Here is a 24,274-nt window from a genome sequence, read left to right on the forward strand (position 1 = left end):
TTTTAGAAAGTTAAAAGAATGTTCACGAATTTTTTGCAATTTTTTTTTAATTGCTTTAAATAAGTGAAAAAGTTGTCGGACATAAGATATTCATGACAAATAAGGTGTAATTGGTATTCTAAGGGTTAAAATTATGATTTCGTTTTTAATTCAGTTAAAACAATTTTATAACGTCGAGATTTTTATTTATATATAATTTGTATTTTATTTTATTTTATTTATAATTTTCATATTGAATTTTCATATGTTTAATTTTTACAAATTGTAGCTTTTTGTTTCTCTAATCCAAATCTTAATAATTACAATTTTAATCCAACATTCTCATAGATTTTGGTCCGTAATTCTTTTCCACACGTGGACTTCTGTTAGGTAAAACGCTCTCGATCGATGATGTATGACTCCTGTCTTCGTCTTCAACGAACTGAAAGTTAATCTTCCCTTGATTCTCAGTATTCTTCTCACCGCACGATCTCGCTTTCTGTTTCCTTTCGCCGGGAGGTAAGGTTTCCAAGACCTCAGATGTCTTACGGACAAAGATTCGCGCTTTGCATACAACCAACACTACAACTATTATCATCAGGAACAGAATCACAGCCGTTAAGGTGCCCACAATCCATCCTAATTTTTCATCTGTATATGACACAAAATATATGTAAAAAATTATCTTTTATAACACGAGAAAATTATATAAAATAGCACAAGGATAACATTTATTTTAAAAGAAATATGGGAATATGAAGAAGAACAAATAACTGAATTTTTAACGAAACATTAAGACTTCAACCTGTTAAACTGTTTAGCAGAACGAGTGTCGCGTTTCCTATTTCGATGTCGGTGTTGTCATTGTTGACAGTAAATCTGCAGGTCCATTGTCCCAGATCGGAATGATCCGGTTTGAAGACTAGTTTACATATACCCGTGTTGTAATCCATTTGCACGTTGTGTCTACAACATAAAGGAAATGTGTCAGGCAAATAGAAATAAATTATAGAAAATTAATATGTGAAAAGGTATTACCTCGTTTTTTTTGCAAGCTTGCTGGAATTTTGATGTATATGAATTTGTGGTGCGTGGATCCAATGGCATCTGGCCTCCGACGAGACAGATCCGACTCTGCATGCAAGAGTGACCATTTTGTGGGGCGCGGCCCAAACCGCGATAGTAACGGGCTCTAAAAATGATCGATATCTCCTGAATTGGATTTCCTTTTTAATCCTTGCAGCCTCAAGGATCTACCAAAATCCATGTTATTTATCAATAAATCGATAAAATATTCAATCATATCGATAAAATATTATCTTGACGAATAATTTTGATTATTGTTGTAGCAATAAGCTCTCGAATTTTTCATAAGCTCTACTAAAGGTGTACAATTACGTTATTTTTTTATTCTGTAGCTAAATTTGCTTTCACAATATGGATTTTTTGAGATCGTTAGGAGAAAGGTCTTTTTTAATTTTTTTTTTTTTTCCCACTCACCCAAAGCCGCTAAATCTCCGGTGCAGATTATCCAACATGTGAATCACCTTGATTACCAACCACCATTTGCTTGTGCATCGATGGCTTTCGCAAACTTGATAAGTGTTTGAATCACGTTAGATTGTGCAGCGTTGCATCTCGCGTGTGTTAATGAAATAGGAGAAATCCCGGAAGAAATTTCAAGCGCCATACTTGTTAGATGTTCTCAAATATCTTATCGTAAATATCCATAAATAAATTCCATAATAAATTCTATTCTATTAAATTCTAAATTAATGAAATAAAAATGAAGTAATAATTAAATAAAAATATAAAAATAATAATATACGTAACAATATAAAAATATTACAATAAAACTAAAATTATACTTAAATATATAAAATCAATTTTTGTATTAAAATGTGAAGTTAGTGAAGACAGTGATCTATATATATTATCAAATATTATCTAATTCTTGACGTCACGATTGCATTGTGTAAAAGTTATTTCATTAAATATAACAATTACGTGAGTCCTTCGTGAAGTTTGTAATTCTTGTTAGAAATTAGCGCCTGTAATATTTTTCCGTGGACATCTTTGATTAATTATCACTATATGCATTGTATAGCTTAAAGTTATAGCTCGCTTTAAAATTAAGGGCTCCTCCGGCTTCAACTGTAATGTAGTTAATAATAATCTAATAATGAGATGATGGAAATGAAAAGGAAATGACGGTGCGGTTTTGCACTACTGTTTATTTAGACAAAAAAAGAAAAAACAGTTTACAGCAACTCAGGACGAGCTTGAGAACACGCGAATATCTCGCGAGCTTAACGATACTTAATGGCACATGAAGATTCATACGCTCTGCGAGTGAGTCGCCGCTCAAATCAATCTGATCACGTGCATATTTTATCATCATAATTGTTTATAAAATATAACATCTGCGTTGATTGAGACCGGAATTGTTAATTAAATTGTCTTGATTTAATTACAGAAATTTTATCGTTGTAGATTATCGTTTTAAATTTTAAATAGGTCTAATTATTAAATAGGTCTATTTAAAATTCTGTGACATAAAGTTTAAATCTTACAGCTCAGGAAGAAATTTACCTAGATAAAGATGTTGGAAATTTAAATAATGACATCTTTGCACTAACGATCAACAAACTGAGCGACTTACTCATCGGGAGCATGAATTTTCTGAACGCTAAAAACTTAATGCTAAGAATTGCCTACTTAGTACTAAATGCACTAGCGGCTAGTCATACTGATAATTATGTTATCGTGTATAACGGACGTGTATCAGAATCGGTCATGAGTAAAGCAGTAAACGCGATGAAACATAAAAGCATTAGGTTAACTTAAAAATGATGACTTTCTATAATAAATAATGAGAAATGTAATGACAAACGCAGCCAGCAATATTAAAAGTGCTCATGTAAATTTATCTGTCATCTGTCATTTAATATTCATCTTTTTAAACAAGTTTTTATTAATTTGTGACTTATTTATCGGTTTTGTTAATTTTTCATGTACAAAATATATGCATTTTAACAAGAGCACATCCTAATAATTATGTTCTCAATTATTAGAGAAATACAATAATATAAACAGTTATTATTTTATTGTAAATTCATTATAACACTGTTGGAACTGATAAAAGAGATTATTTAAACAAAAGATGAAAGATTAAAAGTTGTTCAATCTTTTAGTTACTTCGCAACATAAAAATTTATAACATGATACAAGGCATGTGTACAATTTTTGTTTGGAATGTTTTTTTTATATAAACAATTGTATAAAAAATTGATTTGTTTGGTAGAATATTAACTAAATGCAAAATCTCATTTGAACGCAGTCTCACTTTTGAGAATATAAACAAAAAGGGCATTGTTGATAATGAGTATTTTTAATAAAATATACAATTTGACATATCAATCAAGAACAAGTGCAAAAATGACAAATTTAATAACCGTCTCATTTTCATCTTACATTAACAAGATGACTATTCCATTATAATACTAAACAATGTATCAATATAATTTATTTAATCTCGTTTCACACATTTTTATAAGCTCTTCTTTCTTATTATCTCATTATTATTTTTATTACAGATTGAAGACAGATGTGTTGTAACATAAAAAGATTCCAATTTTATCTAAAAACACATCTATTTCTGCGTAACTTTTCAGCTGAAATGTTTTTAATTCATAGCCATATAATTAAGTACAAGAGATAAAGAATGATCTAACGATATGATAACCGTATAATAATGGCGTGAATGAATGGCGTGGATGAATCATTATTATGGAAAAAAAAATTCACAATTAATTACGACGCATGTACGAAGCCTCCTTAATCACTGGGGATAACAAGGAAAGCCGACAGGATTGTTAATTTGTGGTTTGCCAGACGACGAATCGATAAATCTCGTGGTTTATCGGAGAATCGCGAGTGAAGAATGGCAACGGCGACACTACCGTTAGTGATGATTTAACCGCTAATAAATGCAAATGCACGACAACGTAATTAAATTAAAAATGGATACCACGTGCGGCGATAAAGCACAAAACGATGACACTGACGTACTCGAATGATAACTTCGCAATCTTTATGTGCATGACATAAAAAAATGTATACTTGCAAGGAGTTATCTCTAAAAACGTAGAAAAATGCGTTTTCACGTTTTCACGTCTCAACAGAAAGAGAGAGTTTAACGTGATCAAATTCTATTTTAAAATACTTTCTGTACGCTAAGTTCAGACGCAGTTAAATATTTTTATATATAATAAAAATATGTATTTTTTAATAAACTTCTTTTTCCAAAAACAAGACAAACTTTAGAAATAGAATTAAAAATTATCAGTAACTGGATTTCTAATTTCAGTTATTCTGGTTTCAATATTATATTCTTTGTTCATTTTACGGTTTATTTTCTACTCGAAAAATTATAAAACGATCGTAAGATTGCAGCTTTTTTGTCAAATTGCAACATGGAAAAATTAAACAGGAAGAAGAATTTTCGAAAATGTTTAGCAATTCTTTGTCAAATTTTTAAAGATTTAAGTTCTAAGATCAAAAAATATACAAAATCCAACAAATTTAAACGTAAAATTCTCTTTTTTTTTTTTTCAAATAAATGTGCATGTACTTGATCGTTAAAAATGTGTGTGCGTAAAAAATTGGTAGTTTCTGGATTTTGTTATGTTGTTTTGTCCCACTTAATGAGATATGACGTCACCTGATACCCAGACAGAACACGAAAATTGTTATCTTAGACGTTCTTTCGAAAGGATTTGGCTATCCTTCTAAGCGCCGCGCGCTGAAACAAGTGACACAACTTAATCAACGAAACGATCGCGTAAGATCGTTCTCACACGGCACCTCCTATGGATACAATAAAATCGATCGCGGTTATTTCTCTAGCACACACGTGGACGGCCGCCGATGAGCGGCGGACGACCCAGCAGACACAGCGACACACACAAACACTTGCGCTTCCACATCTAATCTAGTGACATGAAGCTTCATCGACATGCAGATCCGTCACCTCCCACCCAACAAAGTTTTCAGGACATTCGAGGATCCACACTCGATCGGATACTTTCGCTTTTTTTACCGGCAAATCCCGGCCGATTGCTCTCCGGCATCACTCCGTTATCGAGCATAGATCCTCGCTACTCAGGACGCACACACAGATGTGGGGGATGATGAGATTTATTTTGGACGGCTAAGTAACCGTAACGAGGGATTATCGCCGTGAACCAACTTCGCAAATATTGAAATTGAAATCTTGTTTACCTCCAAAGAGAGATGCCAAATTACTTAGAAGCTTGAAACCAGTCGGAAGTAGTTCATTTGGAAAGATCAAGTCCATATCATGCAAAATTTTATATATAATTTTGAATTTTTTCAATCAACCTCGAATTTTGTAGAAGAGCCGAAAACATGCTAATTCAACTTGACAACTTACTAATTTTGTTTAATAATGCTTTCCAATTATTAGCTCGCTACGACATGGGGCCGTCCAAACGATGTTTGTGCCGTGAAGCTTCATCTACGCAGATTGCAAAGACGTGCGTCAGGATCCATGGCCTACACTTATGTACACACATACGCGGCAACGTGTTCAATGTACATCTCGCCTTGGTGCACTCGCGATCGCGATAGTCGGTTGCGATAGTCGTCGCAACAGATAATGGGCTACGGATCCTGAAACGTAATATAATATATGTGTCCTACGATTTTGCTTTAATCGATCGAATGCAGAGAACGCGACTCTAGGCCAGGCTTTCGGGCAACAATTTTACAACATTATTTTTCATGAAGCTTGACAGAACGACTTGACATGAAAATGATGAATATAATCTGAGAAATATCGAAAAATTTTAATATCAATGATATCTGTCATGTTACGTGATAGAGTTCTCGTTATCTGCCGTCTGTCAATTTGAGTTTCATGAAACAGACGCCTGATGAGTAGAACCAAAGTCCTTCCACACGCGAGAGGTCCTTTTTAACCGTGACGGCTCGCATATGCAAGGTCCTTACGTGCGCCTCTTGCACGCGAGGTCTTTCTCACGCGAGGCACTCGGAGATAATTTATTGTAGTCTAATGCGACGCCCTCCCCGTAGGCACAATATGTGTTCAATGATAAAGCCGTCTCCAATGAAACAATTGATGAACACTCGCACGGTACGTCATTCACCATCCGTTTCAATCACGGATTAAATTATCGAGAACTCAGCGAATCACGAGAATCAAAATCTTGATGGTCAATGACGTTTTAAATTGATTGTGATTTCCGCACGTTGGACGAGTGAACATGCGTGAACATTTGTTACAATGATCGAACACTGTAAATCGGTAAAGAAGGATCTAAGTATCGACAAAGCGGCGACTTCGCACGACTTCCTGCTACATAGACGAATCGCGATCTGGAAAGTAGGCAAGCACGGAGTACACTCGAGTCCTTCGTGGTCCCCGGAGTACACTTGGATCCTTCGCAGTTTATAGCATTCGATTGGTGATTTTATCAACTCGCTACAATTTAGGCCCAGGCCGAACGCAAATCGGAATCGCGCGGAATGATCGATTAATGGTGCTGCCACCCTTCACCGTGGCGGTGGAGAAGCGGCACTTAGGCCGACCGTCTTAGGTCTCGATGATACCTGGTTCGAGGAGAGTCAGCTTCGCGGGGGGTGCATCCGTGTAATTCTGCCGGCCGTGTATCCTAGCGCCGCAGGTCCAGAGTCCCTCTTGCTCGGCTAGAGCGTGGCTCAGACGGACGCTGCAGTCGCGGGCCTCGTTTCCGGCCGCCGGGAATTGCTTTACAACCACTGTGGTGTTGGAATTGACCGGGGTGAGCGACCACCGGCATTGATCCACCGCCGAGGACATCACGCAGCGCAGCAGGACGCTGCCGCCGGACGAGATCTGTATGTCCTGCGACAGCTCCGAGAATTTCACTTCGTCTGCAAGGAGAGATAAAAATCAAAATAAAAATTAAAAAAAAAAAAAAAAAAAAGAGAGAAAAAGAAAAAATCGCGAAGGATATCCTTTACCTTGCTCGTAGACTGTGAGCTTCGCGGATGGTGACGTCAGGACGGTATTGAGCGACGTGATGGACACTTGGCAGCTCCAGTGACCCTGTTTCTCCGCGTACACGCGCGGAAGTTGAAGCGAGCAGTCGCGACCGAGGTCCCCGTTGCTCGGGAACTCGTCGAGGACGATCTCCGGGTCGCTACCGTGTAGCGGCCTCCAATTCCACACGCATTTCTCCACGCGGCTGCTAGTGATGCATTTCAGAATGGCCTCCGTGCCTGTTGGTACCGCCGTGTCCGTCGGCACTTCGACGAAGCTCACCTTAGCTGGAATCGGTCGCAATAAGAAAAAAATTTGCGCGATTAGACGCTAAAAATCGCGGAAAAACATGTCTGAGTCTGGGGAAAGTAATCTTTTGTACGAATACTATTTTTTTTTATCAAGAAGAAAAATCACGATTTTCTACAATGTTCCAAAATATTAAACCATAAATGCTCTGTTGCGTGAATTTTAAATAAAGAAATTTTGGAAACTGAAAAATTTGGGACACTCAATTTTGTAAAAACATTTCCGCTTTTTTCTAAAATAGATAATACTGTAACAAATAAAAAAATTTAAGAAAGTTTAACGAAAAATGTATATTGAAATATATTATTTATGTATTACATATTATTTTATCAAACTTTTTGTTATAAAATAATTTAATAGCTTCTTAGTTTTAATCAATAATGTGCTTTTCCGAGAATGTAAAATTAGATGGAATTGAATTTGATTAATCATTACGTTATTAAATTATACAATTGCAGTCCTAATGTTACGATTAATTCCCGCTGAGCATAAGACTATATAAATTAGGCGAAACGCGAGAGAAAGGTGAAATGTATGGAGGGAAAGTGTAATCGAATTATACAAAATACAGGGAATTCCGACATCGAATTTATATACGAAAGCGTACTGAATTCTACATCACTTCTTTTCCATTGATTATAGTTAAATTTAACGCATGTAGTCTCGCATTTTAATCTACTGTTAGATAGATAGGCAGCATACGAGTGCTTAAAACAGCTGGTATTACGTAATGATACATTGAATTTCTTAGCGTAGAAAGATAAAGCTAATTATCTACAAGAATAATTATTGAATTAGAAAAGAGTGACGGAAAAATATGTAAAATTTTAAAAATTTCTTGAGAGAGAAATATTGGATTTATAATAATATTAAAGTAGAAAAAATCTTTTAAATTTTATTATGAATAAATTTTAACTAACTATAAAAAGAAATCTAAAAAAAAAAACCTTTAAATTTTAAGAGAAAAAAAATACTTTTCTATCTTCGGATGATTTACCCGAATTTGTGACATTGTCATTTTCGCGCGAACGTCTGCGAATAAAAAATTAAATTCGCCACGGGCGAAATCGTGGAAGGAACGGATGGTGACATCGCATTTACTCGGCGGGCGCTCAAACCTGCTTTAGTGTCTTTTTACATGCGAGTAATCAATTTTCACATCATCTCACGCCAGGATATTCATTCCATTCGTAATTACGCGAAATGTTACCACGAATATTTGCACGAATATTTTTTCGCATTTTTGGCGCTGCGCACTCGGATCAGATGGTCGATAACGATTGCGGGACGGGGGGGGGGGGAGGGGAGTTTGGGATTCAGATTTATCTATTTAATTAACATCGCGTTACCTGTAGGCAGGAGGCTGACAGTCGCCGCAGGCGCCGTGTGCAGGATACCGTCTGGTGTCAGACGGACCCCGCAGGTCCACAGACCTTCCTCCTCGTACAGTATGTTCTTGAATCGTACGGAACAGTCGTGTTCGGCGTCCTTGTTTGGACTGAACTTCTTCACCAGCAGCGGTTCCTTGCTCGAGTTCGACGCCCTCCACGACCATTCGCACTGTACCACCGGCTTGTTCGCCAAGCATCGAAGAAAGACGGATTCTCCGGCGGCAACCTGTACGCCGCGTGACAACTGCACGAACTCGACTGTAAAAGGGAAACGAAAGCTCCTCGTTGGTTTTTCAAGCCACAAGCGGATCGGTCAGAGTTCGATCGTGACGCGAAGAAGGCACTAAAGTATTTTTTTAATGCCCGATAAAATTAATTGTCACAAATTCAAAAATTTTTAATACATAAGAAGAAGGTCATTCGTAAAAGGTATTATTCACTAAATTGTATTATTTCCAAAATATCCAAATGTCATGACAATCATATTATTTGCCTTATTTGTCAAATCAGGAACGCCTGAACCCTCCTTTCGATTATTTAAAATTTCTAAAATTAATTTACTAAAATATTAACTCTGATAAATTATAAAATGCATAAAAAGTTATAGTTTCTATATTTTTTTGCATTTTCAATTATTTGTTATGCAACATTTTGAACGAAAAATTGCAGTTCAATTTGTGTCGATATGGACGGAAAAAATAGTTTGATTGGCAAAAATCTGATTCAAGATAAACGAGTCAGAAATTTCAGTTAAAGTTATTAGAATTCGGTTTAAACTAACAAGATTTCTGATTAATTTAAACAGAAATCTGATAGTTTCTGATTCATTCATTTCGGTACAGTCAACAAACTATTTTTTTCCTATTTTTTTTTTTTTTTATCATGCAGGATGCATAAATAACTAGATACCTTCCGATATGAGAAATCGAACGGGAGACGCCTGGGTGAACGAGGAATTCGGATTGATTCGCGCACCACAGGTCCAGTAGCCTTCCTGCTCCGGCAGGACGTTCTTGAACTTGATACTGCATTCCGTGCTGTCATTACCGAAGGCTGGAAACGATTTCACGTCGAGGTTCCAGGGCTGCGATTGGTTCAATTGCCGCCAGGACCACTGGCATTCGCGTACCGGTGACTTTGCCTGGCACATTATCTGCGCCGAGGATCCCGCCGGAACCTCAACGACATTCTCGTTCTCCGCGAACGTGATGAGAATGCCTGAAATGATACGAATGCACCAGTTGCACTTGTTGATATCTCTTATGTAACGTGCACTTGTTGAAAATGTGTAACACAACGGTTGCTCGAAAGGATCAACTAGAGCAAAAAAAAAAAAAAAATTAGAAATGAAATTAGTTATAAATTCTACCTCTCTCTTTTTCTCTCTCCCTTTTTTTTTTTTTTTTTTCAATACGAAATCCTGCATGCTGGTACTTTCATGTTCAGATTTTTCGATTAATTTGAAATCTACTTTTTCTAGAGGGAAATGTTTATACGTTTTCATATCGCATGATTCATTCGCGATAATTATCAAAGTGAACCAAATTCGTATGGAAACAACGTTTCCATGATTCACTTGTCTTTCACTTTTTGGATGACTCATTCGAGGAATTCCTTATCAAAACTGAATGTAAATCGATACGAATGTGATAGATAAGTGAAATATTTCTGATAATATAATATTAACTTTAAATTAAAAATTGAAAACAGAGTATAGCATAAAAATAAAAACGATATTTTGTGTCAAAACGTTCATAATGAGGAATATCATGGCAGTCGGCGCGATTGACGAAGACAAACAGCGATGTCAAGTATGTTTTGTGACCAAGAATTCGAGGTCGTCCGAAAGCAACTGCGTAAATACGTCGTGCTTATTCACCATGCTTACACACATTAAAATTGTAATCGAAGAACGGGACTATCGCTCAAACAACTTTTCCCCGCGAAATACCACGTGTAGACTAATATAGAAGATAGATGATGGTTTCATTGAATTTCCAAACAATTTGTCGATAATTCGATAAGCATTGAATCCGAGGTCTGAGTAAATATCGATTCATCAATACAAAACCGAACAACAAAAATCGAAAGAATCGAAAGAAAAAAAAATAATTTTATTATTGTGACATTAAAAAATATATGTTGTGTAACTGTATGAGCATATTTGCCAAAAATTGCGAATATTTTTATTAAATTTTTTTAAAAATATTTTAAAAACAAATTGTTATTATAAATCTTTTTGCTACATGTATACGCTGACATGAATATAACTTCCACAAAAAATGGAACGAGTTTAAGCTAAATTTTACCTTATATTAATTGTTCATATAATGTATTCCAATTATATATTATATATTGTTAGAAATTTTTTGCTGTACGAGTGGAACGAAATTTTTAACTTAAACTTCCCACTTTTGTGGGACTAAACTGTATCCATGTTAATTTATCCACAGTGGTAAAAAATTTATAACAATATATAACTTGAATATAGTAAACATAAAATGAACAATTAATATAGAATTTGAAAATATACGGTAAAATTTGAATTATATGAACAATTAATGAATAATTTGAAAATAGTTTGGTAAATGTTGAAATCGAGATCGAGATCAACAGGATCAAACGATCCTACCTTGATTAGCATTGACGATGCTAAGCTTGGCAGGCTCGGTGCTGGTGAAAGGATCGCTCGTCGAGGCTCTCGCTGCGCAGGTCCAATATCCTGTCTGTTCGTGCTTGGTGCTGGAGAATCTCACGGAGCAATCGTTGCTGTTGTTCCCGAACGCAGGAAACTGTCGTACGGGCAATGGGTGGGTCGTGGGAGTTGCTGTAGTTGCGATCGTCGGGATCGCCGTGATTGCTGAAAATCACCGAGAGGTTTGAGCGAGCGGTTCCCGATGAATATTCAACGCGCGATTTAACAGAATTATGAGTAATGCTCGGGATATCCGTAGAAAGATAAGTCTAACAGTCCATAAGAGCAATTATTGAACTAGAAAAGAACGGAAAGGTACGTAGAAGAATTATTTAAAGTGATCTGAAATGTATCTATGAAATTTAACTTAAAGGAAAAATTTGTTAAAATTTTAATCCAACAAATTTTAACTAATATTTAAAAGCTAGGGAAGTTCTTTTAAACTTTTAGAGGAAAAATATATGTATATTTTTTATTTTATTTTAGTGGATCGTTATGAAATCACAAATTTCACCAATTTAATTTTACTTGTTATTTTCGCACGAATGTCCGCGAGTCAAGAGTTGGATTCGCCACGGGCTAATTGCGGAAGAAACAATGTGATATCGCGCTTACTCGAAGAAACCGGCGGGCTTTCACTGACGTCCGGAAGCGGCAGGTGAACCGGTGGTAATGGTTGCCAGGACCATTGGCATTCGGCCACAGGATTAGCAGTTCGACAGGCCAGCAGCACGGATGAACCCAGTTCCGTTTCCGTATGCTCTGGGATGTCAACGAACACCACGGTGCTCGGCGGTGGTTTTGTTCCTGGCATTATGTCGTCCATGGGGTGACCCTCCACCTCGGGAGCGACAGTCGACTCCGAGACACTTTCTATATCTCTTATCGTACTCGTATCATCAGACTCGTCGGCCACGGGCAAAGCTGGATACCAAACGAGGAAATAATTACGAATTAAATTTGCGAATAAAGAAACTTGAAACAACTTTTTTTATGTGGGAGATAGCCGATAAAAAAGTTCGCGTATCTGCCGTGTGTATTTCCGCCCTGAAGGGCGGACACAGCTAGTTTGAAGAAAACTCGTTTCCCCTTAAAAAAAAAAAAAAAAAAAGAAATGTGATGCCCTTTCCGACGTGTCTGACATAGACGTTTCTACTCTCGTGAAAGTGACGTGAAAATAAAAAGATCGTTGACATTAAATGTGTTAATAGAGCAAAGGTATCTCGGGCCGTGCCTGCATGAAAAATCGAAAGCGCGAAGCCGGAAAGCCGACGTTGCCGAGGACGCAGAGACGCCCAGCGCAAAGACGAACGGATATGTGGGACACGTCGGGCAGGAAGCTACGACAGTCACGTAGCTACGTGACAATCGCCTTGCGTCGCGCGTCTGTCACCATGCGCAGATAGAATCAGGGTCGGATCGATAGATCGGCTCGGGACATCGTCCCGTGTCTCCGAAAGCAGAGCTGGCTTTATTTCCGTATTTGCGTGACTATTTGCGGAACTGATGAAACTTTACTGTTGTGCAAGAATCGCTGACGCAGGCGTCGTGTCTGTCGTGTTGCGCAGGCAGGCAGGCAGGCAGGCAGGCAGGCAGGCAGGCAGGCAGCTGCTCGTAGACATGTACTTACGTTAATATCACATAAATTAAAATTGAAATTACAATTGAAATAGGTTTTAATGATGAAATGACTTGAGGTAGATCTATCAAAATTCAGGACAGTAGATATAGATATCGATATAGATGACACTGAAGCAAAGGAGCCGTTTTGCTAAATATTTAAAATATTGGCCAGACATAGATCTGAACATAATTGTCGATTCATTAAAATTATTATGTAAAGCGCCTAAGCGCATGATGATAATACTGCAAAATTTTTTTATATTCTAGTAACCATTTTGAATGTTCTATATAATCATTTTGATGGCCCAACGACGTTATTTTTAGATTTATATCTGATCGAATTTTTAGATTCTTCAGCAAAACTCTTCCCGTGTTTCTCCCGTGTAAATCTGTAATCTTATAAATTAGTAAATAAAATAAGTAAATTATTGATATCGTAAATTTCTTTTAGAACAGAACAGTTAATAATTTAATCAACAACAATCTCGTCATTAATTAATCGTACAGTTTTTCTCAACTTTTCGAGCCTTCTTTCAGAAAAAGAAGAAATCGTAATCTCTCTGACAGGTGCGCTCGAACTCTAAATTAAATCGAGACGCAAAAGCTTTTTGGACTTTTTTCAAAACTAACGAGTTGTTAATAATAATCGTCGAATCGTTCGTCGCAATCGACGAAGGAAGAGCGTCCCTGCGACCGATGCACGCTTTCTACATGACGAGCATGTAGTACGTGCACAATTACAATGCCCGAAGTTGGTCCTTGGTATTGTCGCGTAACGTTCGCCAGCTACGTTAAAGCCGACGCCGTCCTCAAGACGAGCGGAGCTCGACACTGGTCGCTGACACTGGAAGGTCGTTTCCACTTTACATTGACACACTGATCGTCAACGGTTTTATAGCGCTACGTGCCGATCGATCTGATTAGACCCCGATCGAGTGTCGGAATCCCCGCCGCGGATTCCTCTGTCGTAACCGGCTGTTGCACCAATTTCGTAACAGCCGTAATTCCGTGCGACGTTACGTCTTGAATGGAATCGGCGGGCATGATAAAAATTCAACAAGCGACTCGAGTTAAATATTAATCTAAAAAATGCTATTCTGGAGGATTGTTGTACGCAAAATAATTTTCGACGCACGGCAGAAATACGTCTGCGACGTAGCGAAAACCATGAATTTTTACAATTTACCTTTTGTTAAAGAAAGAAGCCTTTTTATTATTATTTTTGTTTTTATTATTTATTAAGCGTTTTATATTATTTTTATGTTTGTCTAATGCACAATGTATCTTCAAGCCAGTCCTCCCGATTTAATTTTCAATTTTACTGGAGACGCACTTCCTCGCCTCGGCATTTTTTTGATGGCGATTCTAACTTTCACGTTCGCTTTATAGAACACGATTTAGCGACTGCAGAAAGCCGACCAGGAATTTTCGGGTCGAGGAAGCGTATAGATCTCATCGAGTTACCGCAACTTTCTTACGCTTTCTTTGACAACTATGCGCATCGCAGTAGGAGAATTGGTTTAAATGTAACATTAAATAACAAATTGGTCACGTTTGAATTTTTTATCTAATGTCCATTTTTCGGAAGTTTTTTTCAGAAGAGTAAAATCAGAAAAGCTGAATAATGCAATAATACGATCTCATTTCAGATTATCATCAACAATAAATGAGATTAGAAGCAAGGCAGAATCGAACGAAATTACAAATAAAGAAGAAAAGTAAAGAAGGAAAGAAAAGTTAAAAATCATGAATTTTGGTATAATAAATTTTGTTTTAAATAATTAAAAACGCAAGTGACGGCCAATAACCTGTAAATAAAAAGTGTAACTTTCGAGACCAATTCGATTTCGTCTTCTTTAATCGATTCGCTTTGTTTTCTTGCGAAATGTTACGGATGGATGAGTAATTTTTTTAATGAAACAAAGAAAATAGATGTATTATAAAATAAAAATTAATAAAATTAATAAAATAAAAGATTATATAAATTCAATACTTTAATAATGAAATTAATCGAATCTAAAATATCTAGCTTTTAAATATGAATCAGTGAAAATGTGAAAAAATTTAAGAAAAAAAATTCAATAAGATTTTATTAATAATTATTACAATGTAATATTATAATATTAATTAATCTTTTTATTTTGGAAAAACATCCTTAAAATTTTCGATTTTTCTCTGAAAGATGATAATTTTCCTTGTTGATGTAATGTTCCCTTCAAAATTACCAATTCAAATTCTTGCAGAAAATCATTAAGATGCAAATCGTTAGCTTATATGAATCAAAATCGTGGTTTAAGTAGATATTTATACGTAAGTTATCTTTTCTAATATTATCTAATGTAGTTGTTTAAACTGATAATTATAAAAATTATTTATCATTATTATGGATGCTCAGTAGCATTAACTTAGACATAATCAACACACGTTATTTTCTATTTATGATAATAAAAACCGACGTAACACTCGATATTTAATACTATACATGAGATATAATTACAAGATACTTAAGATAATTTAAAGAAAATATTTTACAAATGTCTGCAAGATATAGAATTATTCTTTCTATAAACAATTGCAGAAATAAAAATTATTATAAAAAGACCTCTTACTTAAGTTAAAAACTTATTGATATGATAATTATAAAAAAAATTGCGAGAAACGCGATCGTCCGAACAAAATTCTCTTTAGTTTTTCTCCTCAACGAGATCTTAACGCCTTGTTGTTGCAAGCGCGTTGCATCATATTTATGCTGCAAGTTAAACTCACCTTTCTGATGAGACCTTCGACTGGCTTAATTGCAAGTAAAATTATTCGAGGAAACATTCTGTTTATCAAACTTCCTGGAATGTTCGATCATAGGTCAAATCCAAGAGAGTTTATTCGATTCGGAGAATTATTTGAATTTTTTAAATAATTAAACTATAAATCGACTGTCCTCTTTTTACGAGAAATGGAAAATCCTTGACGTCATCACCGTTACTCTAACTCGAACAGGTTTTAATTGGTTATTACAGAAATTCTCGTTATTATGCCGAGCCGAGATATTGTGCATATAAACTAAAATAGTAACATGTACAATACATTAAAAATGTCTCGTTTACCGTTCAGACATAACTTTCTACGTAAAAAGAAGCTAATTATTTACATTTCTATTAAATTTCACGTGTTGAGAGGTATCTCTTTTTTCTTCTCTTCGATTTTAACATAATTCTCGAGATGCCAAGATGGACTTTCGATTTGGTTTCTCTTCTCTGTAATCAATCCCGGAAATGCGCATGCGATTGATCACAGCCCTCCGATTTCCTGCCAACGAATCGACTCGCCATGAATATTAATCGATTGCACCGTTCCCGGTCAGATCCGGAGATTTATCGCTGTCACACTCGTTTCCGCTCGCGAGATCATTTTTTCTAGTCGCATTTTGCACGCTACCCACCATTTCTTCACTTGCTATCCAATCGAATATATATATATATATATATATATATATATATATATATGCCGCCTAACGCGTACTTAAATCACGGATATTATCAATCGTAAATCATTTCGTGATTGATGGCTGAAAAAAAATAAAATTCCGCAGAATTCTTAAAGCTTTCTTCTCTTTCTTCTTATTTGTTTTAAGCATCGCTCTTTTATTTAGTTCATCTTTTGTTATCTTCATTTCGATTATTAATTCCGGTTTACGTTTTCCATAATTTTTATTATTTTTTTTGTACAGAGACAGAGTGTGTTCTGAAATTGATAATTTCTTCTTCCTTGAACTCATCTGTAGAATCCAATTTATTTTTTCATTTTCGTTTTAACATTAATATGCTTCTTACGTACAATTTTATTGTCGACACTTTGCGATGTCAGTTTTTGTATTTCTTCGCGTATCCTGACGGGCGTTTGTTACGAGATAGTAATTAACCGATTTATCTTCGTCTCTTTTTTTCTGCCCTCTCCGTCTTTTCTTCTCACGCACGGCTGACTTCGTGCCGAGGTATGTGCACGTCCGTTTTTTTTATATTTGCATGACGGTGACGACGTCGACGCCTGAGAATTCCGTAAACGGCGAGACGCATGTCTGAAGCGACAGCCGAGCAGATCGTGTCAAGGATATGCAGGAATGTGCATCCTTCGTCCGCAGGAGTCTGCTGTTATCTTATGATAATCGTCTGCAGCCATTTTTGAGGAGATAGCACTATGAAATATCGGACTTGTAATTCGGAGCTTTATTATCTAAAAGATAATAAATCTTATTAGATAATAAAGCGCCGACAGATAAGAAAGAAAGATAAGAGGGATAAGAAATAGGCTACCTTTCTTATCTATGATTATCTAATATTTTCAAGAAGAAAAAGTTATCTTCGTAGCTTCCCTCAATATAATATGATCGATATTAATAGGAGAAAGAGGGATGAGATGACAGAGAAACAAGTAAGACGATTTGCTAATTTTTCTAAGCTAATAATAGGTCGGTATTAAATTTATCAGAGATTTTTAATGATAATAGATAATATTATCCTAAAAAAAATTCACATTTTAATATATTATAAAATTCCAATTTATTTATTAAAATCTTTTTTAAATTTCTACAGGCTTAATTAAAAAAAATTGATGCTTATTCTTACATCACTACAAAAACCAGAAAAAATCGATAAATCTTAATGTCGTCATCTTATTTTTTTTTCCCCTACTTCACAATATAAATTAATATATAAAGTATAACGAAATAATAATAAAACGTGTTTATTAAAAAGATCGATGTCATTTATTTAACTTCGATAACTCGAACGCGCGGCGAAGCCGCATTAACGAGGGATAATTTATATGTCACTGTATTTTATATAAATTGTATAGTTTATCCGATTTATTATCGTTGATAGAGCAAGGCGCGAAAATCAGTTCGATAAGTTCGATTTATTGATGCATGACGTTCGATTAATTGACACTCGCCAGTTATACGTTTTCCGACGTGCATCCAGATTACGCGTTGCTCAAGCCTTTCGCATCTGGCCATCTGGATGGTCGAAGGCAGATTGCGAGCTGCGTAAACCGTGATTTACCTCATTATTCTGCAACATCTAATTTTTTCCGCAAAAAACGTCGCGCATGTCGCCGTTGCGTCGCCAGTCACTGTTCCGCTTTGTTTTGCGATTTTTTTTTACTTTATCTTCATTTCAAGGTTCCACCGCGATGGCTCTGTCACGTCCTTAATTTTTCGTTTGGCTCCCGTCGAATCGATTCAACTTTTTGCATGCATAATTCTGACGAGTTCGTCTATAATCCGCTATTCACATTTATTTCAAAGCGGCGGAAGTGCGGTCTGACTCACAGAGTATATTTCCTCGGTATCTCCGGCACCTCGGACGCATTCCGCGCGTTTCGCGAACGTATGTCGTTTTTACGACACGTCGAATGTCTCTGAAAGAAACTGAGGAGGAATCGCGTCGATCGCGTGGAATGATAATCGCAGCCTATTCTTCGCGAGTTTCGGCGCGCGGCGGGCTCTCTCTCTCTCTCTCTCTCTCTCTCTTGTGTCGCTCCTTTTTCCATTCCTCCTCCCCTCCTCCCCCTCCTCCCTTTCTCCTCCTCCTCTTCCTCCTCCTCCTCCTCCTCCTCCTCCTCTTTCTCGTAAAGCATGCAACGCCGTTGTCTCGGCGCGGCGCGCTGCCGGCCCCGAAAGAACTGGTTCTCCCTCTGGGAGAAGGGTGGTTAAACCCGGTGCAATGCGTGCATTTAGTGAAACATCGCGCTGGAATGCAAACACACGTAGTGGTAGAGGCAGGGCAGGGTGAGTAGGTGCCTGGCGTGCATGTGGAGGCTGTCCGACAGGCGGGGAAGGGAGAGGCAGAGAGAAGAGAAACCGCGCGCGCCGGAATTTGTACGAATTCCTCACCGCCCCCGGCGGCAGGATGTATTTTATATACGACGTGGCGTGATGCACCGGCCGACCTATGGGGATCGCCTAGGATCTCCTGATTGGAATGCCACTGTTGCACGAGACAGTGCAACGTACGACGTACGCCTATCTCTGAAACCGAATTTCTGACGTTCCACCTGTACGACAACCTGTTCCTTCCTATCTCGCGTACAGACGCCTTCGTTACTTTAAGCTAATGATAGGGATTATTTCGATTGAAAATTATTTAAATTATTTAAATTATTATTGAAAATTATTATTTCATTTATTTTTCTTTATTAATTATTATTTGTTAATTCTTCTTTCAATTTGTATCTACAAATTCAGAACAATTGTTTACATCGCAAATCACGTGCCATTGTTTTTGATGGATTTGCAACGCAGCTTAAAGCTACAGCCGAATTATTTCTCCTTTGGCAAATAGATAATTAAATTTGAAATCGATTACTTTCCACGAGAAATTCTTATTGCGAGAAATATCATCTTAGCCATCAAACCTGGGTCTCATCTATCTTTTCATTCAATTATTTTATGTATTAATTTTGTATACTTGTTAATAAATTTCATCGACGGCAAAGGAGGAAAAGTATCTTATATTGCTATCAAATAAATTTGCACGTATTTTTCCGTCTCATATCGATAATTTTACGCGGATTGATCTTCGCAAACAAGCGCTCGCCGATGAAGAAATTGATGGGCAGCATTGCAAATGGCGCACGTGATGCACTGCGTTTCGCTCTGATTCCAACTGGAGATGAGAGATCTCGACACGATTTCGCCTAGTGGTTATCTTTAACGTTAAGCGAAAACCGCCCGGTTGCTATCGATTTGTTATTCCGGCAACGTGACGTACGGGACGAAAGTGAATTGATCGGCAGCGGAGTTACAAGGGACTTATTCAAACATTTTTCAAATCGCAAGATAAATTCGTCCTGATTAATTATGAAATTTGTGAACGTCTTTATATTTCATCGCTCACTTTATTTGAATAATTTTTTACGTCACGTATCGATTGCAGATTTTCCACAAAATCTCCGCACATAGAAGAAAAAAATCAAGACAAATATTGCCACATATAAGTGAGAATATTATATTTTCTTTAGAAAAATTTTACTCTCGATTTAATACTAATTTTTTTCTACGATATTTATATTAAATACAACGTTTATATTGTTTCAGTAAACTGCTGATGAAAAAAACGCGTGTCGCAAAACGTTATTGAAAGACAATGCCACGCGCTTCCTCTTCGTAGGAACGAAATAATTTTTGTATTGAGCGCAATGCATTCCTAATTCTAAATCGCTCTTTAAATTTCATGCGGCTGTTAGCGCTCCGCCTCTACGCGTCGCACGTGCGTCTTTCGATGACGTGCTGGATTTATTAATGAAACGCAATCGTGGCGAACATAGAAGGAGAAAAGAGATCCCGAAATACAGATCGCGCGCGCGGCAGAATCACCTCGAGCTGGTTTCACTGCCAAGGTGGATCCTTGCGACTTCAATGCTAGAAAGGCGATGTCGGATCGAAATGCTTTCTCCGCTGGCACGAAATTTTCAGCAACAAAGCGACCTTCCGGAGCATTTTTAATTTGTAAATAATAAATAAATAAATAATTGCGAATAACGGATAGAAAGTGAACACCAATGGCTCCTATTTCTATTTTTTATATTATATATCAGTAGTGTTCTATGTTCAATGGAAGCATTACAAACTAAGATTGTATGTGTTATATTTTAATTTGAATCTCAATATTTTTTGTGAAATCGTGTAATCTTATAGATCAAAGTATTATTCGTTACAAGGTACGATTTATAAATGTGTAGATTTATTAGGTATATGATTATCAATGTCAAACGTGATATCATCGGCATACGTGAGATAATTCGCGATTTTGAATAAGTAATAAATACAGTAATGAATCGCAAGAAAAAAATGTAATTTCCATAATTATATGATTGCGGAGATATCTACTAGAAATGAGAATACATTGTAGAGAAACGAATAAGAGTGCGTGAAGAGTAAGAGAAAATATGAAAAATTTGCAAAATCACATCCTTCACGATTGTTCTCTCTCTTCCTTAACTAATAAATAAAATTCGAATAATTTTGCGACTATAAAAATTTTGGAAAAAACCAACTAACAGGAAATACAATAAGAAAAGATGACCAAGATAAATTTGAATACATTTTTATGCAAGGTTCAATTTTTCGAGACAGCTTTTAAGAATTCTATATATATTCGAGACGAATCGAACAGTTGCGTCATGTCGATCATGGATCCAAATGCCCTCAATTTTGAATGGATCTTTTATGATTTAATATTGCGTGGCCCTTGTCGCGATTAAGGTCTTTAGAGTCGTAAAAGTGATGATGATTCGCAGCATATTAATTCTGTGTTTTATATGTACATGGTGTGTACTGTCACGTATTGTTTGTAGCGTTTATTAGCGTAATGTTTAGTCACAGACAGTGACTGATTAAAGGCAAGCGGTTTGAAAAGTATTGTTCAAGGCGATATGTACAGACATTGAAATTATATAATCATACAGAAGGTTACTTGTGAGAAGTTGTAGAAAAATATTATAGAACTACACAATATATTTCTTTTGAATTACAGAATTACATTAATTAGATTGTACGCAAAAATATATTATTTAAAATTTATATTGAATTATAATTATATTGAATTTTGCTTGATTCTTATTGTATGAATTATTTAGCACATTATGAATTTGCAATAATTGCACGATAAAAAAATTAAGAAAATTAAATATGTTAAAAAATTTTAGACTTAACTTATTATAACTTAGATCAATCTTTGTTTTAAATGATTCAATTTAAAGTTTAATAATACATAAACAAAAAAATGAAAAAGTTGCAACAAGTGTGAAAAGTTATTTAGTTAATTGTCCAATTAAAAAAAAAAATCGAGATTTTAAATATAAGTAATTTTTCAGATATCTTGAATGAAATATACCTAATTAAGATAAAGGAACTATAAATTATTTATAAATAAATATTTATATAAATTTATAAATAAATATTCTGATATACTTGTCATCGAGTGAAAAAGAAAAAGATTTTCCGGAATTCTCCGAAGCGCTCGAACGAAGAACGGCGCATCCTGTGTTACATAATGCATTAATCTCCATACGTGAGTCCCTGTAATCGCTCAATTACGTAAGTGATTTTCGTCGAGACGATCAATCGACGACGCATCAAATTTCTGTCATTACATACCTATGACCGATGCATATTCAAGTGGTTCGTACGACGATGAGTAGTATTGTCGATTTACAGCCGCGTTTAGAAATAAATATCGATCGTTCTATCATCTGGCTTTCTATTTTAAGACGCTACACTTCGATCGGCTATCAGAATCTATATCAAGAGCGCCAATTAGAATGCAAATGATTGCTCGTAACTTTCTGTTACGTGATAACGAGCGCTGTCAAGATCGCGATTAAGACTTTCAAAGTTCATCAGAATGAAGTTAAAAAGAAAGCAAATATACATAATTATTTCGTTCAACAAAATTATTTTTAAATGTACGTTTGTCAAATTTTTAGTTTTTTATCTTTTAGCCTTTTAGTTTTACTTATTTTGTTGTTAGTATAAAATCTTTTTTTATATGTATATTTCCTAAAGTTTTACATTTTAATCGCTTTGAATATTACTTTTTTCATTCAATTATACTCAATTATGTATATATACATAATTGGAAGTTTGCATTACTTTTTAAAAATTAATGTGGGATCATAATAAATTGGAAAATTCTAAATGGTTAATTTAATAACAGAAAATAAAAACAGCTCATGTATGTGAAGCAAAAATCAACAAGATAAGGCCAATGAAACGAATAAAACAAGTATTAGTGATATAAGAAAAATATTCATTAAAAACAGATCAAAATAATATATCAACAGACAAATAAAATTTAAAAACTTGAATGTTCGGCTACACTAATGCCCGATTCCACCAACGTAGATTAACTTTAATGTCGGTTCAATTTACTCTTCGTCTTTAAGAATTAGAAAAAGACGAAGAGTAAGTTAAACCGAGAGTAAAGCAAATCTATGTTGGTTGGAATCGGGCATAAGCCTTCTTCAGCAAATTAAAAAGATTCCTATTTTCTTCAACTTTTTCTCAAACCAATTTCTTCAACCATACACTTAGTTTTCACTTAGTTAATGATCTTAATTCTAAATTATTAATAGAAAATTAGAGATTGTGGCTTACCGTGGCAAACGGCGCCGAGAGCCAGCAGAGTGATCCAGGCGATCATCATTTTGGAGAGCGGCCGGGATGTCATCCGTGGAAATGTCGGCGCATTTATCGTTGCGATTGTAATACAACCAGCCGTGGCGACGAGACGAAGGCGTCGTCCGTCGCGACGTTCGACGCCGGGCGTCGTGGCGCACGTGTACTGCCGCCGAGGCGTTTGCTCGCGTGCAATTTGTACCCGCGACGACGGCGCATGTAAGGACGACGTCCCTCTCTTTGCGAGATACGCGCACGTTTTCCACGACCGTCTGCCTTGGATCTTTATCCGGTTTCTGGAATCTGGGGAATCGTTGCTGGAATCGTTGATTGATCGTCGCTTGCCGCGATACTTCTGTTTCTTTGACGATCGATCGATCCCGCGGGATGAAGGGTCGGGATGTTGCAAAGAGTCTTTGGTGGTTGCACAGGCGGTATCGGCTGTATCAGATGGTTAACGTTAAGATCCATAAAGATATCTTCTCGGTGCAATATTGCTACAGTTGTTGGTTTATTTATTTATATCCGCAAGGTACTTTGAAATTTTCAAACTTAATTTTAATAACGGATCTTTCGATTTGATACAAAATTCACTTTTACTTTGTGGGAGAAAATTTGAATGGAAAATTGGATAACTCGTCGTCGTTAATTTAATTTAATATTTGTAGGATTTTTAAGAGAAAAGAAGAAAGAATTATTGACTGTTTCGGTATATTTAAGAACTGCTCTTACAATTTCGTGTCATATTACGTCGCCGGTTCTCACACCTTTCCTAACGCTTTCGAGTCGATTACGCATCTCTCACGTGAAAAATCACTCGTATACATTGTGTTTATACTTTATGATACATATTTACCTATTAATTATCTACATATTTAATATTATAAGCACGACAAAGATTTTAAATTAAATTAATTATCTTTAATTAACTTCATCTTTTTATTATCTTTTTTATCTTGAATTATGATGTTAAAAACAAGAACATACGATATGTTTGCACCTGATAGATTTGCAAAATATAAAGATTCTTTTATAATAAA

General features: G+C 35.9%; 1 protein-coding gene and 2 long non-coding RNA genes across 3 annotated transcripts; 2 read left to right on the forward strand and 1 right to left on the reverse strand.

The window, feature by feature from the left end:
- Positions 1 to 116: 116 nt before the first annotated feature.
- LOC105430846 (uncharacterized) lies at positions 117 to 23,433 on the reverse strand. Its single transcript, XM_089074097.1, has 10 exons — positions 23,214 to 23,433; positions 12,056 to 12,364; positions 11,378 to 11,605; positions 9,655 to 9,963; positions 8,704 to 9,003; positions 7,027 to 7,332; positions 6,634 to 6,936; positions 1,018 to 1,171; positions 785 to 945; positions 117 to 630 (listed from the first exon to the last, which is right to left on the reverse strand). The coding sequence occupies exons 1-10, from the start codon at positions 23,284 to 23,286 to the stop codon at positions 308 to 310; spliced, it is 2,466 nt and encodes an 821-aa protein (XP_088930223.1). The 5' UTR covers positions 23,287 to 23,433; the 3' UTR covers positions 117 to 307.
- LOC148937138 (uncharacterized) lies at positions 8,999 to 10,211 on the forward strand. Its single transcript, XR_016138655.1, has 2 exons — positions 8,999 to 9,174; positions 9,634 to 10,211. It is a non-coding gene; the product is annotated as an uncharacterized LOC148937138 (long non-coding RNA).
- Positions 11,604 to 14,282, forward strand: LOC148937139 (uncharacterized). The gene is made up of 2 exons (XR_016138654.1): positions 11,604 to 11,755; positions 11,927 to 14,282. It is a non-coding gene; the product is annotated as an uncharacterized LOC148937139 (long non-coding RNA).
- Positions 23,434 to 24,274: the final 841 nt, after the last annotated feature.

The sequence above is a fragment of the Pogonomyrmex barbatus genome, unplaced genomic scaffold (genome assembly GCF_055798465.1).
Source record: "Pogonomyrmex barbatus isolate J1 unplaced genomic scaffold, ASM5579846v1 scaffold16, whole genome shotgun sequence".
NCBI lineage: Eukaryota > Metazoa > Arthropoda > Insecta > Hymenoptera > Formicidae > Pogonomyrmex > Pogonomyrmex barbatus.